This window comes from Rhopalosiphum maidis, chromosome 2 (assembly GCF_003676215.2).
Source record: "Rhopalosiphum maidis isolate BTI-1 chromosome 2, ASM367621v3, whole genome shotgun sequence".
Lineage (NCBI taxonomy): Eukaryota > Metazoa > Arthropoda > Insecta > Hemiptera > Aphididae > Rhopalosiphum > Rhopalosiphum maidis.
Genome location: NC_040878.1, coordinates 52,337,955 through 52,359,641, shown reverse-complemented (window position 1 = coordinate 52,359,641; position 21,687 = coordinate 52,337,955). Strand labels below are relative to the sequence as shown.

Sequence of the window (21,687 nt, the reverse complement as noted above, 5' to 3'; positions counted from 1 at the left end):
CTAATATATTATATTATATACATAAAACCGAAAACCGAGGCGTGCGTTTCGCGTATATTAATATCGTTAAAAGGGTAGGTACTCTACGGAAAGTTTCGAACACGTGCGCCACCCAAGGGACTATGAACGTGTAACTTTTTTTGTAACTCTTTTTTTGTTATTATTTTCGTATTTTTTTTTTTTTTTTTTTTTTTGACGTTTTACCGCCGAACGCATCACAATATTATTATACATATTGTGTAAATATAGGTAGACCAGTTTTACGTGATAACGCATTTTTGGATGATTCGTTAGAATTGAAACAAATAAATTACTTCATAATAAATGGCTACAAATTGCAGTTCATTATAATAATACATACCATTACGATGTATATATATATTAAAGTTATAACTTATTTTCCATTATCTACAAACATTTAGTCAGATTATTATTCACCAGATTTTTATAATATAATATTTAAATGCTGACGAACTCGTGTATTTAGCATGATTCCGTGAATTTATAAAAATAAAAAACACCCCTCTAGTTTGTAGTTAATAGTAATAATTCACTATATGTGATAATCTTACAAACCTTTACTTTTAAGAAAATATCTAATATTAAAACTATCTCGACTCATGGCTGTGGTGGTTGAAGAGGAATGTTAAATCATAAAAAAAAAACCTAATAAGCTTAACTACCTAATAATAAAACTTTCTTATATACGAACCCTAAATTGAATGGAAATCTCTTTACAGTCCTAACAGTATGTGTATAATTTATATCTTATATATTTTACTCTCCCTTTAACGGAAAATTAATTGGTCCGTGAAGTTTTTTTTAATGTATAAGCTAAAGTATATTCAATAATATTATGTTATGTATTGTATGTATAAAAATATTATTGAATATTCATGAAAATTATAATTTTATAACACTCATATTATAGTATCAACTATTAATAAATACGATACATGTATAATTTTCTTAAAAATATTATAAAAATAATGTTCTAACAAACGTTTGCAGGCAACTGGGAAACATTTTTTTTTTGTGCAGGTACTCCAGTAGAATATGAGCATGCAAAAGATACGAGAACCACTTCATATAATCAAAAACATTATACATTATACATAATGTGTGTACGGACTAAAAAAAAAAAATATGTTGCACACCGCAAAAAGGGAATATCGCGTGGGCGTTCCATTAAAAGGCATTATATAAGTAATTTTTTCCACCTTTTGCAAATGAGCGAAAACGACATTTAATTTTATGTAATTTCTTATAGACGAGATTCGTGACACTTTTTTTTTTTAAAAACATTTAGTACTTAAAATTTAAATGAAAATGTATTTTTAAAATTTACATCATAAGAATGAAAATATAATTTTAGAAAATAATAAATCGGCCAATAGCTCAACATCGATAACAAAAATATGATACCTTTTAACCGAACGCCCATCACAATATTGATGTTTTTTTCTTCTACGTGCATGACGCAAGCATAAGTATAATAGTGATATTATAGTATTAAGATTTTACAATCGTCGAGGTACAATAATATAATACACTGTGGGTACCAACCCTAAATATAATTATGCCATTATGTAGGTCGACCGTTTGCGTCTTTATAGCTTTAGACTATTACTGCTCGCCACACAATGTACGCACAATATTATACTATACTATATTATATTTCATCATTGAAGCCGAAGACCACGTGTGATGCGTACAAACGGGGAAAAAATTAATATATACTTCGAAAAAGAACGCATTTTATACGACGCACGTACGTGCAAATTAGATCACGATAATTAAACGAGGAAAGCGACCCTAGTTTTAATCAAATTTCAACAATATTAAATACATACACACACAAATGTAGTTTTTCACACGTGTAGATATATTATGTGCGCGAAACAATTATCGTTATTCGTTGTAGAATAAATACTGTAGCCTGTGTCACTATATATATATATATATGTAGTGTAAATTAAACTCATGTTATATATTATATTATAGCCGCGTCAAATACATTTAAATGGAAAAGAATGTTCTGTTTTTTTGCCGAGCCTTCGTTTACACGTAATTTGGATAAAAGATTAAAAAAAAAACCGTCACCGAAGAAAAAAAACATACGGGCAAATAAAATTACATCCAAAACAAAAATGTTTAAAAATTAATATAATAGACTAATAAATATTTCGATTTATGGGTATACAGTATATCATATTATATGCTTTAGAAATATCGTGAAAATATCGATAATGATATATGATAACAATAACGTTTATTTGTTTTGAGACTGTCAATGTTTTTTGTATTTTCTCCTATAAATCATCAGATAAAATGTATTAACAGTCAAAAGTGTTGGATTAAAATTACGTTGTTAAATTGTTTATTAGGTACACATCATGATATCATACTAGAATATAAATTACTTCACTTTTTGTATTATATAGTAAACGGGTTTTGTTATTTTGTTGTTTGCTTTAGAAGCAATATAATAAAATAATAAGTATTAAACGCTCGTTAAAGAGTTATGAAGTTATAAGCTACTTTCAAAAACCGTCTCTATAAGTTCATACTGATGACCGGCCGGTCAACTTTTCATTCTTACACATCAAAAACAATCCAAAATTGTTTATAGAAACGTCGATTTGTGGATGACCCTTTCCGAGGTCCTAGTATCGTCACATCGCCTCTTTGCGTATACAACCACCCATATACATTATTATTATTATACTCTCCAAACCAGTCATAAATTTTAAGTGGCTATACGGTTTGTCATGGTCGGAGATACGCGATTGTGGCCGATGCACTGATATTGCAAGATATTCGTAAAAATGTGCTTATCTGTAAAACGCACAGTCGAAACCACACAGGGAGGGTCGCCCACAACCCATACCAACAACACCCACCTCTTCAACCCTACCACCCCAATGCTACTACGACTCGATCCCCGCGCGTGTGGAAATCACGCACTAGACGCTTAAATGGCCCCTCGGGCCAGTCTTGGATGGTAAATCGCGGTCGTATGACGTCGACGTTCAAATACATAATATATAGGAAGCCGGAACTCCGGAAGGTACATGTATACTTCTGCAGGTTACCAGCTAAATCGATGACGACTTATATTACCACGACCGGATGATTATACATAATACATCGTTATGTAAGTTATGTTCCCCTGTGATTACTGATTACCTATACAGAGTTTCTATACGAGGTGATAGTCATTAAAATCGGTAATATATTTTTAGTGATGAGTGCAGAAACCAATGACATAATCTCAAGTTTTTATATCGTTCAAATAATTCAATATCGTATCGAAACGTGGATTTTATATAAACAACAATTACAAAAAAAATATTTTGTATTTCGTAAATTTAATGTCAACTGAATATATATAATATATATATTATAATACCATCAATAATTTTTTGTCACATGGAGTTTTTGATTTTACCAAAAAATTAAATTAAATTTGTTTTCAAATCATTTATTTCTTCAACGGATAAAAATTTAGTTAACGAACTTATGAACAGACAACATAGCTGCTTTCAACAGAATTAGATTGATATGATACGTAGTAGTACATCGTATATTATTCCCAAACGATATCGGTAGGTATAACGATTTTGTTTATCAAATAATATTTCAGTGTACATATATTATATGAATTGTGTTTTATAAAAAATTATCATTATATTATTTTAAGGTGTGTATAGTTTATATTTGATTTTTCGTTCACCTCCCAAGACCGATATAATATTATTATATTTTATTATATATACGTAAAATATGTGTGCCCAATTCGACGAAACGAAAATTAATTATCGTCACGTCCCGTCTATTATTTTAGTCAAGTGAATGATGTATACACACACACACGCATATATATATATATATTATATATTATCGTATAATACACTATGTACCTGATGTCATTATTATTATTGTTTTTACGTTGTGTTTGTCTCATTGCAGCGAACAATGAATATATTAAAAGACATAGCTAGGTAGGTATATCGAGTTTACATATACAACACTGAATACACAATATATTATTTTACGTGTAGTTCATATAGCCATTGGCATATTGATCATTCGTACTCCACCAACGTTCCAATTTTAAACAATATTTTTTTAATGCCATTACGTTTTGTACACTTAGTCGTACGTGTGATTGTAGACAATGTAAACGTAATGTTCAGTAATTAAATCGGACGTGATTGCCGGACGTTCCAAATAGTTCCAAGTATATTATTTAAATGCGGGTCGGCAAGCAGAAAAACAAATACAAAAACGTTAGGTAAACGAAACGCGACAAATAATAATAATGATAATCATGACATGTCATATCACAGTTCAATCGGTTTGAACGATATGCTAAACAAATATTATCTTCGAATTAAAGTATTTAAATGTATTATAGAGACGCAAAACAGGAACCTTTTATGTTTTCTTTAAAAGAACCATAATAAATATGTACTACAGATTTAATCGCACAATTTAGGTATAAATAATAATAAGATATTACAAAGAATAAATTCAAAAGTCAATAATTTTGAATTTAATTATTATTGTACGATATATTATGTTGAAAGTGTATACTAATAATTTAGTGCAACATTGGAGTACATACTCGTAAACATGTAATGCAATTATACCGCTTATATACCGTCGGACGCGTATAAAGCAAATGCATAAAAAGTCTCTGGGGAAGGGTTTGTGGCACTTTCAACGAGTAAACGGTTCGGCAGTTATTGTAAGTCTACTCACACACATAATATACATATCACGTGCATATAGATAAGTGAATGCGTTTTCGTCGAAGAATCGTCGTCGTGCTACACCGGGGCCCTGTCAGCGCACATATAGTATGTCGTCCACGAGAGTGTAAAATGGAAGGCGAGCGGGCGCGGTGTTTCCTGGTCGTGCGTGGCGTGTCTCCGCAATTAATTTCGTATTCCCCGAGTACACACGTCTCCGGCATACACGACCACGACCGCGACAACCGTGGGGGTGACGTCATTTATCCGTACAATCGATATTTGTGCGTATGCCCGAGGCCCGAAACCCCTTTTCCGCGCTAAGTTTTTTTGACAAGCTCGACAACAACACGAGAGTACATATTAGATTGTATATACGTATATTGCAGTAGTGTGGAGAGAGAAGTGACGCGGGCGAGGATTATAGAGCTGCGGCGGATAGGGACGACTGGCGACTGCGACGGCGGCGTCGTCCGACGGGTCGACGGTTGAGATCTGTGGTAGGCGGGAGAAGAAGGGGGCGGACAAAAAAAAAAATAGAAAATAGAAAACAATAAACCCCCGATGCTAAACGCGAAAACCAAATTCGGTTTTAAAAAGGGTCACGTTCGGAGGGCAGCCCACCCTAATTTCGATGTATACGATTTCTTTGTGCGGCGTCGCACAGACACACGCATATCGCATATATACACAGCGCATACGTTAGCGCGGGGGCGAAAGGCAGTGTATTATAGTTTGTATATTATTACTTATTATTATTATTATTATTATTGTTATATATATATAGTTTAAAGTGGAGAACGTTCCCGAAGCGGTCGATTAAAAAATAACGACGGAATCATGTGTGGAATTCAATTTCGACTGTCTACGTCACAAAAATGGAAAACAAATAATACGAATTATATATTATAGTGTACATAGAACCTCGTTATATATAATCGACCACCACCACCGCCGCCGCCGCCGGACCCCTCACGACAATACTCATATTATATGCTATTATCTCGTTATTTCTTATTCCGTAATATTATATTATAATATACCGCTATTGTATATAAGAAAGTAGTTGACTTATTTTTCTTTACCCGTTTTCAACCATACGTAGGACATGTAGCCCTTACACAACAGGTCGCGTACGCTAGCCTGTGTTATACAATTATGTGAGTGTTTGCGTAGCCACAAATAATATACCCGCACAATAATAATGTATATAAGACTCGCGAAATTCTTTTATTCAAACCGCTCGGTCCTATTATAAACATTATGGTCTTAGAAAATTCAGCTACCACTTTCGTACTTTCGTCTACACCTGTATGATGGTGCGCACTTATACAATTATACGAGGAGTAAATAATGTAGAGAAAACCAGCCGACTCCCGTTTCCACTGCACACACACACACGCAAACATAATATATAAAGGGAAAAATACGCCATAAATTCACGGTAATTCAGGTACCTCCTAGTTTATAGGTACCTATGAAATATATAAATGTATGCAGGTGATTAACGTATCATATAATACAAAAATGAAAAAACGCGTCATATTTCGTTTCGTATTCAAATCTAAAGCAATAAATCATTTTTAAAAACGCACATTATGTATTTTATGTTTCTACGAACACGGCGAGTAGTGATTTTAATTTTTGTTTGGAAACCGTAAAAATGAAAATTAAATCGTGAGGGTCAAATATACCTATTATATGCCATTATAATATTATTATAATCTACGACGACTTATAAGTATTATAACAACTAAACGTAACATTTATGATATTATTATTATATAATAGTTATTGTATGCCAGTTAAAATATAATCACAACATAACAGGTATACAAATTAATCTGTGGAAGGAAGTCCATTAATAGATGGTTTACGCATGTAATTATTAAAAACAATTGTTGGATACAACATTACGATGTCGATTGTGGTTTCCGCTTAAATACGACAATTTATATTATGCATCATTACTATTAACTACCTATACGATGACGCATTTCATTTAGCGTTAGATTATTCTAATATATTGAAAAATATTGACTTACTTCATAGGAGTTGGCCACTGAGTGCCGGTCTTGTTTTAGTTGCTCAAACTTGGATTTGTATTGAAGCAAAGACCGTACGGTTTCTTCCATTCTGTAAAAAAAAAAAAAAAAATAATATTAATAAAAATAATAATGTAAATTATATTATTTACCTATATAAAATAAATATATACATAAAAATCGATAAAATATTGATAGGAGAACACGCGCCGCGTCTGAAAAGTTTATAATTTTTTCGATCTATGTATTATATATTATTATTATATTATTTAAATATACATATCTGTATTATACACGGTATAATAATACATAATATATACGGCGCGTATCGGGCAAAATAGAAAATACCCGATGGAAGTGTTTTCACACAGACCTCGGCGCGGTATCGAGGGTATATATATATTGTTTACAACCTCGACGAAATCGCTGGAGGAGAAAATTGAGAAGAAATTGAAAACGCATAAAAAAAAAACAAACCCGTAGCGTTATATTATATACAGTGGCGACGCTGCGTGTAAAAAAAAAATAAAAGTACGGGATGACTATGGGAATACATAATAATATAAAATATTATATATAAAATCGTCTGGTTATAAGCACGCATGTATATAATATACCGGCGTTATTTATTAAAACGGTCTCTGGGTGGCGGTATTGCATAATACGCATATACATATATTATATTAAATTTATATATCTATGCGTGTGGGTACAGCCAGCTCCGGCATTGGACGCGGGTACGCGAATACGCGATGATCGTTTTCCTTTTTTCCGAGGGAAAAGTAAAAATGTGCGGCGCAGTGTGTATAATGCGCATAATGGTTATATTATATAATATACGATAGCTGCCGACGACTCTTATAATTTAGGGGGGGGTGGATGAGAAAATATAAGAAGTCTAAAAAAGACGGTTTTATTTTTCGCACCCTCGCACGATATTATTTAATAATAATGATAAAAATACGGGCTCACTCTGTCGCAAGTCCGCAAAAGGTGAATTCGACTCGAATACAATAAATATTTATCGTCCGCTTCATAAGACGTAAGTAAATGATATAGACATATTATACATTGTATCATACGAAGACTCGAGTGAATTGCCGCGTATGGATCCATATCATACAACAACCAGTGCATTATCGAAAAACCATTTCACGATAATATAAAAGTTAAACATAAAAGTCGCATTTGTGACATCGAATATTATAAATCGCGCGTAACCCTACAGAGATACGCAACTAATCGAAAATATTCAATTAAAATGTATTATAATATAATAATAAAATATTCTCCTCGCGATAATTCGATACACGTTTTGGCGATGAGGGCGCCGCGCCGCCTTAGCAAACGGCTCATTAAAATCTGTGAGTCATGTTTTTGCAAATCCCCTCGTCGCAACACCGCTTATTATCGTATAATTATATTTACTGTCATACATGCAAGCACACACATACACACAGACATTACAGTATTGTGCACATAAGTATAAATCATTAATGGGCCGTCGGGCGAAATGTTTTATTTTTATTATTACTTTAAAGGACACGCGATTTTTTTATTTTATTTTCACGAGGTAAAAAAATTTAAGCTTGCACCTATTTATAATACGACTAAACCTGCACTATATCATCTAACGCTATACTCGTATACCTACTGTAATAGTACACTGTAATAATACTATTCGCGATTAAAGGTTACGATCGTGTTTTTATACATTTAGAAAAAAATGTTTGAGTATTAAGATTGTTTAAACAAAAAAAAAAAAATGTTATATTTCAATAGGTATAATATTGTATCAACGAAATCGGTATAAAAAATTATTATTTCGACAACTTGACAGATGAATTGAACAACATACTTAACAATAATGGCATATTATAATTTATTTATTATGTATAGTATCAATTTTAAATACTTTACACGAGTTTGTATGGAAACCAATTCATTGTAGTAAATAATTATTAAAGTGTCTGTCATATATATTTTAAGAAACACATTATTTATTACAGTAGGTATTGTTGTTATCAGCTGAGAATTTATAGAGATAAAATTATATAAAGCTGAAAAAATATTTATATGTTTTCTAAACATGCACAACAAATATTCTATAAATAGTGGGTAATATTTATGAATCAAAACTTCAATAGAATATAAATTTAAAAAAAAAACAAAACATCTTAAATTGTCTTTCATTATGATATAAAACAAATTTTAAGTCTTCTCTGATTTTCAAAAAAATATAAATCACGATTGGTCGATTAACTTACTATCAACTATTAATTATTAATGGTATTTATCTATAATTAGAACAAATGAAAAACACATAAATCAATTGCTAAATAACAATAACTACATCTGTTTTTATAACATATTTTCTTAAACGTTTAAATTTATTTTGTTAAAAAATATCGTCGTACGACACAAAATAAAGAATAATAGGTACAATGGTATAATTTTTATTCATAAAAATATTCGAAATTATGTCATGTTGCACTTGAAACTGAAATTTCTGTACAATAAATACCATATAGGTAAAGTATTTACCTAAAATGTAAAAACACGATTTGAAAGACTTCTCCACGTATAGTATATCCGGTCTAATGGTTACGCCCGCGCCATAAAACGTAACTAAATAATACATTCGCACTAATAATATATATTAAAGGTACACCCGTTTTCTGCGATTTAGGATTTTTTATTATTATCATCATCATAATAACCATCGCCACCGACGACGTTGCTTCATAACTGTGATTATTATTGCAGTCTGTAAGCGTATACCTCAATAATTTATTATTGTATATAGATAGTATAATAATAAAGTCAACGATGGCATTAATTATCGTTTATTATAATCGAATTTGTGATGGGTATACGTGGACCACGATAAAGTATAAAGGTACCTATCTACCTAATATGCGAAAGTATCAAATTGAGTGCGCATTATTAAATAATTATTATGTATTCGAAAATTACAGCCATGCCTCGGGAAAAATCCAATTTAACGATCGAACACGAATACATAGAACCGTTTTTATGTTTTTTAAATATACTGCAGTCGTCATTAATACACGTGATGTTTAACTATAAATTGTGATACACTAAATAATAATGCATTATTATTTATTATTTAATAGGTATATATACAGCGTAATTCTAACGTTGGTCTTAAAAACAACAACTATTCACCTGTAGTAGTATAAAATTAAAATCAATTACGATTATTATTATAATAATTATAGAAGGTGTTGGTAGACAGGTATCTATGTGTGTGTAATTAAGAAATAGTGTAATTTAACTCAGTTAATAAATAATACAATTTTATTGAAATTTAAATCGACATAATAATATATTTATGCATTACAATATAATGAAGGCGTTTGAAAGAAATACTCTCGAGGCGCGACGTCTCCACCCAACGGAGGCCTCTTCAAATTACACGCTCCAGTTTTTTGACTAAGAAACTACATTCGAACTTTGGTTTTCAAAAGTTTTTACTTTCAACGGTTTTTATTCAACATTCTAGTACATTTTAAGAGTGTATAGGACTGAACTTTTATGTGTATATATTGATGGATTTGTTCCATTGTTTGAAAGTCTTTCGGGTTTCACAATATAGTTATTCGACTTGGAGATAAAAAAAGAATAATACTCATAAACCAAGTTTAAGGAAATAATACATGTATTTTTTTTTTTTCATTAAAATACGAGATCCATAATTCATATAAACTATATACAATACAACATGTTTCATGTGACTATGTGAGTATATTATGTTGCTAAACAAAATTAAATATCGAAAACAAAAATGGGTCATAGATAATGTATAAAAATTCTTCCATCATTTTTATACAATAAATTAATTTACTGGATTTTCGTTTTATAATGCAAATAGTTACGAATCGTGAAATAAATTGTTCTTAAATATTATATAAATTTATTAAAGAATAAAGTTCTTCAATTTCTATATCGCGAAGTATAGATACCAGGTTTATAAGTATAAAATGTATACCATTATAATATATTATGTACGGTTCTAACATGACATCATTTATATAAAATATATAGTAAATATACTGTCTAAAAATTTAAACCGCTGCAACGTCACGAATAAACTGAAGAAATTTGAGGTTTATCTACTTTATAAATTTTAAGCTTCACAAAGCTGGTGCGGATTGCCGATTTGGCATATAAAATATGAGAACATTATTATTATAATAAATTATCGTTTCAACACAACTAAAATAACGAAGCTATACACAACAGTGCTTGTACAACGTGTTCAAAAGTACGGGCAGCTTTGATCAATAGCTGTATTATGTGCATACATATACATAATAATAACATGAGCGATGAGATTATTTACCATTGAATATAAAAATAATAAGATGGACTACGGTGTACCCTCCATAGATTGTGTGTATACACACGCAAAGTTGGGGAGACCCTTCTCGTTGGTTTAATAATGGTCCAGAGCCTTTTACAACAATATACACAACTGTATATATTATGATATACAAAGGCGGATTTATAGAGGATGTTTGGGTGCAATAGTTCTACCCCGCCCACTAATCTTTCGTGCATATGTCTTCGTTGTAACAAAGAGTACATTTTTAGGGTTTTAAGTTTTTAAAATAAATAAAACTAAAGAAACAAAAATCACTTTTAAGTTATAGTTCGTTGTTTTCATCCTTATGTAAATATTAAAAATATCATTAGGTTGGGTGAGTGCTACTGTCTTAGGGAATTCTGTAAACAAAGTATGCTCAATGATCAAAATAATAATACGCTAGTGTGAACTTTTCGCAACTTTCTAGTCATATATATAGCAGTTCATACACGAGTTTTTTTTTTAATTAACATGGGACGTGTCAAAAACGGAATAACATACAGATACTAATTATTATAATACTATAATAAACATCAATAACGTGTAATATGTCCATGTATAGGAATGGTATGATATGATATGTATGACTCAGTTCATAATTTATAGGTATATGTAAAATAATATGTTAGTTTTTTCTGTTTTCGCGACTCATTATTATGTTATTAACCTCGTAAAATTTTACAATGTTTAACAATTATTTCATATAATTTATCGTGTCTTTTCGCCCTCTGTTGCTGAGAGATGCGTGTTAAAGGTGTTGCCACGGAACGATAACGACTTTGCAAAGTTTTAATTATTCAATTGTCTCAGTCCTCATAACGCTGCAGCGTACAAGTATTATAGGCGTATAGGGTACATTATTAAGTTTAAGGCCTCGGGAACATCAACGATTTAAAGTTCTAGGAGCGTATGCAATTTTGAACGGGAATGACGGCGGTGGTCTTAGAGATGAGAACTAACACAAAGGAACAAACCAAATAACTATCCAAACTATCTATAGATCAATAGATGGTATAGGTACCTACGTAGACCTATGTGGCTATATATGTATATGTAATAAAGGAATTCGCATGTATAACTATATAAATGTGTTTTCCTATAAATTTCACTGTTGAATATAACGGATAATACCCGCAATGGCATTTATAATTATATTTAAATAAACATTTTAAATTTCAAATGAAACCTATATTATTATGCATACATATATATATATATATATATATGTTAAATATTATACGTACTTAAGACGGATTTCTATTCTCACGGTTATCCAAGGAGAGTCACCATAAAGTAGAAAGTTTTTACGGATAACTAGAGACGGTTATTATTTATTTGTACGTCGGATGAGACGAATGCAACGCACATTGTAGCAGTTATAGACCGCAAGACATAATGGTTTTCCGAGTGTACGCACACGAAGTTTATATCATTATTATATTTAATATTCTTATCGTCGTAATGAATGTACAACGATGACGAATCGTAGTATAAAATTATAATTGAGAACATTAGTAATGGTTTACAAAATTACATATTATTTTGAGCAGTTTTCCATGGCGAGGCACTGCAGCCATGTACACACGTCGTGTACTAGGTAATATATAAATATAATAAATATCTCAGGGTACTGTGATAAACTGCAATCGCTGCAAAGCCGAATTTCCGGTAAACCTATATTATATACACGGCGTGCAAGTCGTAAAACGTACAGTAGGCGCGAGGATGAGCCTAAACCAGCCAGATATATACAATATAGTCGTTATTATATATAATATACGGGGTGATCCGCTTAGGGCTCTTCGTTCTAAAACCCCGGCAGTAATGTATAGGCATTGTATGTTTACAGTGAATACGCGGGTAAAGCGAGAAAACGCCGTCATTACTCCGTGTACATTCGACGGCTTTTTACCGTTCCGGTTCGCGCGAACAGGAAATCGACTTCCGGCTGTAGCGGCGGTGGTTTTGCGCGTCTGCGGTCCTCCCGCCCGCCAGACAGCCAGTCGTCCGCGACTCGTGTTGTACGACTATAATAATAATAATGATAATAATAATACGTGAACGGCACAAATTGACGCAGCGTATACGACATAGGAATTTAAACCCTTTTGCGGAGAGAGCTCCTACGCGAACTTTTGAAATTGGCTCTTTTGTTTGTCCGCCGTTTAGAGGAAAGCGCTGCGGCGTATTATCCGGTATTCCAGCTATATTATATATTATACAGGATGTCACTCCGTGATGGTCTCCTTTAATGACTTTTATATAAGCTACGAATATTAAAGCATTTCTTAAGTATTTTGCATAGCCATCTTACTTGTGGATATTTAATGTAAGCACCTATTTATACATTTTTAAATCCAAATGTTGTATATTCAAATAACATAATAAACGATATATTGCATAGTAGGAGCTAGAGGATCACGAATGCGCGTGAATGAATTGCAGCACGGTACGATTAAACGAAACGCATTGTATATAATAAAATACTAATATATTATAATTTATAATAATTATATTATTATAATATCGTCGTTCCGCTCGCAGAAGCCGAAACCCGTGTACAACCGGAATTGCGTCTCCGTGGCTATGTCGTTCCGTTCTCCCTCTCGCTCGCTCGTCTATCACTGACCCTCGAAGTGGTTTCGTAAAAATTTGCGCATATACATATATATATATATATTGCCAGACGTAAGTTGTTTGCCTTTTTATTATGTACATATTATACGTATTCACAACGACCATATTGTTATCATCAATCGACTGTATATTTTATAAATATGTAATAAGTACTTATAATATTATATACCTTACAGCGTGTATTATACTCTGCAGGACATTGTATTCAATGCGCGTCTCCTACATTGTCACGGGCAACAGTAGTACACACCCAGACTGACATGTGTTCGTGGACTACAGCATTACTTAATAATAATATTGTGAATAACGATTTCTTTATTATAGAGGCTGAAATTTCTTTTACGCAAAATATAACGGCGTAAAATGACATTGCCAGGAAAAAATAAGCAAACATAAAATACGGCACTATATCATAACGGTGTATTTTGGTTTTGATGTATCTACTTTAAATTACTGATAAATCGGCATCGGTGTACTTCACATTGTAAAATAACTCGACCGAAAACAGCAATTTGCTTGTGAAAGATTGGATACAGCTTTTTGTATATTTTCAAACGTTATTCAGACTACTCTCTAAACTTTCTCCATATCTTTAAAAACAATCTATGAAATTTTCGTTGAGATTGTTTGAATAGTTTTAAATTAGCATTACTATAAGTATAGAATTTTGTCATACGTTTGAATAATAAACAATAATATTAGATATTATTTTTTTTTGTTTAAAAAAATCCGATGATAATGCGTATAGCGGATCGACACTATACCATCATTCTATAAAAAAAAAACTATCGGGTTGAAAAAAGAACCTTAAGACACTCCTTGAATCTTAGGAATCTATTAATTTATTTGTTATCGAGATTTGTTCAGTAGTTTCCTAAATTATCCATTATCATGAAATTTATTTAAAATATAATCACATAATATTACATAATAATTTCTCCAAACGCACTTTAAAAATCCTATACTTGGCTATAAAAATATTGTGTTGCCAAATATTAATAGTAGTTAGAACTCAGTAGGTACCTACTATATTATAGTATTACAGAATTTATTAATAATAACACATATAATTTAATTACATAACATAATACGAATATATCTATAATAATCAATGGCGCGTACCTATCTATATATACATTTCGGCTTTAATGTGAATATCCAAAAGTACCCTTTTGGTCCTTTCCCATTAAATTTAAATGTAAAAGTACAAAATCATTAATTTGTTTTTGCCTGAACCACTTATAATACTTTATTTCTATTCTAGATAATCACAATATATTATATCAATATTATTTTAATCATTATAAAAAAATAATTGTAACTTGCAAGCGATTTAATGTCGATTTACAATGCATAAAATAAAAACTAAAAAAGAAAGAATAAAATAATAAAGCATAATGTGGCTACGTGGTAGAGTTCAATTAGTCTACAATAATCTATATGATCGTATGAATTGTAATTTATAATATACATAGAATAGCTATTATTTATATAAATACCTATTTATACTAGTATATCCATATTTACATGAGTATTGATGAAATCCTTGTAATGTGGATAATATATTTAATATTGCTTATTGACGAAATTACTAATTACTAATTAGTTGTTAGAAACAAAGACAACACAATCATATATGTACAATGTACACATATTCAATATACCTATTAATATTTCTGATCATGGCAAAATAAAAAAATAAGGGCACTGCTATACAAATTTAGTAATAACAAAAGTAAAAATTTAAGTTACAATGTACATACTGGTTTTATTGTATAATGTTAAATTTTCTATGTGTAGTGTGTATGACTGTGTATAACTTTCATATATTATTATAAAACGGTTAATATTAAACAACTATAAATATTTATGAGTTGTACGGCACTACAAGTCAAAAAGGTATGGTAAATTTAAATATTTTATGTTTAAACTAAAAACAGTAAATACATCACAGATAAAGGTTTTAGAGGCATACACATTTTTTTAATAAAAGGGTATATTTATACTTTAAAATTAAACTGTTGTTTTATAGTATTATAATTACTATGAAATCGTTAACGTTGAATACAGATAGTTAACAGGGTAAAAGCGCCACGATAATTATTAAATATTATATCTTTTCAAACTAAACGAAGCGCTTGTAAAAAGGTAGGTAGTATAACAACACATTGGTTATAGGAACGTCGGTTTTAATTACGGTTATAAATTATTTTTTAACTAAAATCCAATATTTGTCGAAAGCCAATAATACACAACTAAACGTCGCTCACCGCCCTCTTTGAAATATTTATTGCGTTTAAAATATATATATATAGAGCAATAGAAAATAATCATTATTATTATTTTTTTTTACAAGCGATTATTTAATATTAGTTTATGAAATGTGAATTTAATCGAATTTAGCACTGCGTGCACAACTTTGCAACAAATATATAACATTATCATTCGAACCTATAATAATGGTTAGATATATCCTATGGACCCGTTGGTACTCGCAGGAAATTACATTTCTCAATAAGTTTATGAGGTATATTATGTCATCAAGTCTTCACATTGTTCAATGCTCAGATTAATAACTCAAAAGTATAATTTGTTATAGAAAATTATAAAACACCATTCATTGTTATCTATGGTACAACTAAGCCTTTCTCAAATCACCTACCAAGTCTTCGTTTTCAGCCTGTATGTATTATAGAATTATAACCATACCATCAGTAATTATTGGTTAGCTATAATATTGTATTGTATACCTCTTGGCTCTTATAAGAATCTCTCGTTTTATTTTTTACCGTTATAATATCTCAATGTCACTGCAAGTGATCTAATATAATTGCAAAATAACTTTCGGCGCCCGTATTTATACATTAATTATTTGATTTAGTGAACCAATGGCATCGACTATATAATTAACAAATAAATTACTAATACTCAGAGCTTTCACTGAAATACTCTCTGTTAGTTAATTCTTGAACTTTGAAGTCGTTGTAATCCTTGTGGTAATGTTATGATAATAGGGATAACTTGTTAAGTTTATTATACTACTTTTTACAACATTGAAAATACAATTATAAGTTCTACTATTAAAAATCTTGACTGATTGGCAAAAACAATTATCAAGTAAAACAAATTAGAAAAGTATAGCATTTTATACTTGTATACACTGGTTATCAAAAAGTCTTATTTATATTTAGTTTTAGTTTTAATAACATTAAAGTGAATGGCAAAAATAAAAATTATATAACACGTTTTGATTACTATGTTCATTTGTTTTGTGTCTTTGTTTAGAGAAAACTCAAGACTTCAAACAAATGGAACTAACTCATCGTATTCGTATACTGGTCGATAGTTTTTATATTTAATTGAATTCTTTATCGTAATAATACAATTTTTTTTTTTTTTTTATAATAAAAAATACATCGAATTTGTAAATTGAATAATTATATTTACTTAATTAAATATCAATGAGAATGATGTAATAATAACAATATGTATATAGGAGGTACCTACTATTTATTCATAATTTTCTATTACATTTTTATTTCATGGCTCCTATTTATTTCTATTATTAAAACTTCATTAGTTTTAAGGAAAACTCTATACTATGAGTTTGTTCGAAAATTAACTCAAAGTTTGCGAAAGTTTTCTTTATTAAATTTTTAATTAAATTAATACCGCATGAATTATTTTATGTAAAACACGCTGGCTCGAACTCAATATAATGTAGATGGGGAAAAAAAGAAGAAGAAGAAAACGAAATCAATATTTTTTATATATAGCAGTGATCTGATTTTCATGTACCTACTCGAAAGTGGTCTTTGTAAAGCTATTGTCATGATTTTCAAAAGGATATAGTACTTTGTCCGTCGGACGTGTAGTGCACTTCCACGAGACACCGTGCATCCTTAAAAAATACATATTATATATATATATATCATAATTTAACTTTAATAATAAATATATATGACTCGAGCACAAGAATAATATACAGAAATATAGCTCTGAGAGACAATTTAGTTCGTGTACACAAAGTGATACATCAACTATTATGTTGTCAACTGTTGTATTTCACTGCGATGTACGCGCGAACTGCCATTAACTATAATCAGTTTATATAAGAGATTTAGGACAGTATAGTACAATGATAAACAATGTGTACTTGTTACATCGACAAAAAAAAAGCCATTCGAAACATTTAGTAGTTTATTATCCAGCAACAATTTGTCATACCACCATCATAATCGATACTGGTCGAATCAGTCGATCGATAAAAGATTTTTATAACATCTTATAATATGTTGTATTTACGTCTTAGCCCTTAGGTTTTAATCTGAACAATTTTAATTCATTTTATTAATTGTATTTTATAAGTACATCATTCTATATTGGCGCATATTATGTTAAATGAAAAAATATATATTTATCGATATACGATCGTATTGTGATATAATATATTATATGTACTTTAATTTTGCGCTCGTCAATCGCTGCGACATTATTTTTGAAAAGATAATAAAAGTTGGAGAGAGTAAAGGCTTTTCAACCAAAGTTAAGCTTACTGTGGGTAAGATAACTCCAAAATATATAATATATTCAAAGTTACGACGTCGGTCGGTTAAAATCGCGTGAGAGGACAGGGAAAGATAATTATGTTATTAAGACCGTACAACTTTAGCTGTATGTGCTTATAATCATATTAAGGCGGCGTCAAAAGGCAACCATAATAATATACGTTTATATAATATTATATTGTGTATACGTAATGGATTTGGCTGAGATCCGTGTTGGCGGCGGACAGTCGCGGAACCAGTAAAAGGGATATAATAATAATAATATAATAGCATTAATTTGCACCCTAAATAGTAATTACGCCTTACGGTACGGAAGAAGCTCGTTATAGGCTACACCCGACAAAAGCGATAGTCGTATTTGAACATACTGTATATATTAATCCGATCAATGTAGATGTTTGTACAAAATTATACACGTGTGTTGATCAAACGTATAGGTATAATAAATAATAATATGTAATAGATAGGTATATTTTCTCAAAGCGCGTCCGGTGGTTATTTGACACGACACGCCTGTGCCAATTATAGTGAGTAGCGACTGTACAGATAAAGTCAATTTACAATGTCCAAGATCCTAACCTGGGCATAGTAGTGATGACGGAGGTCTCTTTCGGTGTTATTAGATTTCTAAGCGGTACGACACGGAATGTGTTGGGCAGCTTTAAAATAATTTTTATTATATTATCGAAATGTAGAATCTGAGGTACAAATAACTTGCTTCTTTTGAATGGTATGGGAAATCTCTATCAATATCCTTCACTAAAAACCGTTTGTCATGTCTGAATTTTGTATATATACTGTGTATGTCTAAAAACCGATATGTACAAACTTTCCGAAGTATTCGAAAGCAGCTGAAAATGTGTTAGCGGAAAGATAAGATGATACAATATAAGAGAAATAAAAAATGTACACCATGCGTAATCGCTTTACACAAACTATAAAATGAAAGCAATAACGGGTAGGTGCTGAAAACTGAATATAACATTATACATAAAATCACATACGATCAGTTTTAATCTCGTCACGGCCAGCAATTGTCACACTACGCGAGGGGAAGAACAATTATGACTTGCTATTTTCATGGTTGGTCGGGGGACATTAGAAAAAAAAAGAAACCGCAAACTAATGTTTTGGCGGTTATGAAACGATCAGCAACCGACTCTGTTAGCTGTGCGCGCTTAGAAAAACGTTGACAGAATCCAACTGCTGTAACTGACGAATGGCGTGGTCGTAATACTAAACATTTATATTTTAAACGCGTTTGGTTGTCTGTCGGAAAAGTGAGTACGCTTTTCAAGCACAAGACGCACAGCCAAACTTCATCTTATATGAAATTCTTGATGTACATCATCGCAGTACATACAATATACATATATTATAAAGTAGATACTACGGCCATATGTATATGCGTGATGTATGATGAGCCGAGAGCGATTTTGCACAGTTCTCTATGCAAAGTTATAACAGCACACTATATATATTATACGTCATGTTTAATGTATTTTATGCAAGTATTATTAAAGGATTTACGTCTACAAACTTTTTTAACGTTAGACGAATTGTTTAATAATATTTCATGAGTTATATGTACCGTAATCGTTCGTATAATATTTTGTACAAAAACTTAATACATATAATATATATTATATACTATCACAGTAATAAGTACCTTAAACACTGAAAATTAATACACTAATAATGCCGTAATAATATTCCTACTTAACGCGATCAATTATAAAAGCATATTATAATGAGTAGTATAATACGAGTTACAGACGTTACAGTATGTTTACTACGTGAAGAGTAATTAGTCGTACAAAGACAAGCTTCTTATTGAAATGAATTCCTATAACGTTGAAAATAATGATAATAATTATAAACCGATTTTGAAGTTAGCCAGTGACGCCAGTGACGTCAAAAGTGAATACACGCGACAACGACACAATATGATATGCAAACGTGTGTGGGAATGTGAGATTAACTTATAAGGGCGAGAAGACAACAACTTAACTAATAATAATTACACTTTATTATTTACACTGAATACATGAACATTTTAATAATATGTATACATAAATATTATGACCATCATGACCCATTTATAGGACTATATAGTATACATAGACTAAAGTTGTGCATTGGAAAATCGGATTAAGGGTAGCGAAACTCACATTGAGTTAAATATAACTTTTAAAAAATATAAATACCTATTAATTATTTTTTTTTAACAAATTACTTATTAATATTCTTTTAGTATGTTTAAAAAATTTTTTATTTTTATTTTTTTCAAAAGTTCTGTATAATATATGTATCATTAAAAAACCTCTGATATACGAGTTACCTCCTAGGCTAGTCTATCTTTATACTGATAGATGTAACTAAGGTTTTAAAATTTCATAAAATTTAAATTCATAATATTTCAAGAAATTTTCATTTCAATGAAAAATAAAATATAAATTATTATATCTTAAAGTTTATAATCACGTCAACTTGCAAGTGAAAATTTTTAAAAGTTGATTTATTGTGTGAAATAAAGAAAATATGTATAATAAATAATAATATTAACCAATAAGGATCCAATTAATAATACAAGTGATACATTCTAGGGCTCGGGAGTTGTTGTATTTAATCTTTTTTTTGGACAATTTGATTTATTGCTTAGTGAGCTAAAAATCTTTTCCCAGACACTACGAAAAAATATCAAAAATTTATAGTGCATAATTTTGCACTTAATATTTCATTGAAATATTTCAAAAAGAGTCAAATTTAGAATCCTAGATGTAACAGATAATGGCATTGGTATATTGAACGTATAAGATAATTTGATAACTAAAATCTATATGTGATTTGAATAGTCTAATATTATGGTTCTTTATTGTCGTATTAAACGTGACTTAAAATCTATCGTAAGACCCAAAATGACCATAAACGTTCTTTTACGTAAGGTATATTATCAACTGAAAACGGCTATTACCGTCGTGAAAATCGTAGGTGATATTGAATGTCGGTCGATTCGACGAAAAATTTCTTCGTGGAAAATCGAAAAACAACTAAGTATGTAGGTATACTCTATACTCGTACTTTGAGATAAGAATATTATTAATATTATCAATTTTTATTATCTATGTGCTCAAACAGTAAATTACATTATACGATAGATAAATTCATATATTATTGCGTAACGAAAATAATTTGTAAAACATTAAGTCAAGCCCAAAATCGTCCGCTTCCGTAGAAAATGGGAAATCGTTATGATTTGTACGCCTAAAATGACATAATAGCACACACAC

At 30.5% G+C, this 21,687-nt stretch overlaps 1 protein-coding gene across 4 annotated transcripts in view; it reads right to left on the bottom strand.

Annotated features, from left to right (window-relative positions):
• Positions 1 to 21,687, bottom strand: part of LOC113552755 — a 206,821-nt gene that overhangs the window by 30,122 nt on the left and 155,012 nt on the right. For all 4 annotated transcript variants that reach the window (XM_026955661.1, XM_026955662.1, XM_026955663.1 and 1 more), the window contains one exon: positions 6,803 to 6,893. In XM_026955661.1, coding sequence (XP_026811462.1) covers positions 6,803 to 6,893 — 91 coding nt within the window. The remainder of the gene's footprint in view (positions 1 to 6,802; positions 6,894 to 21,687) is intronic.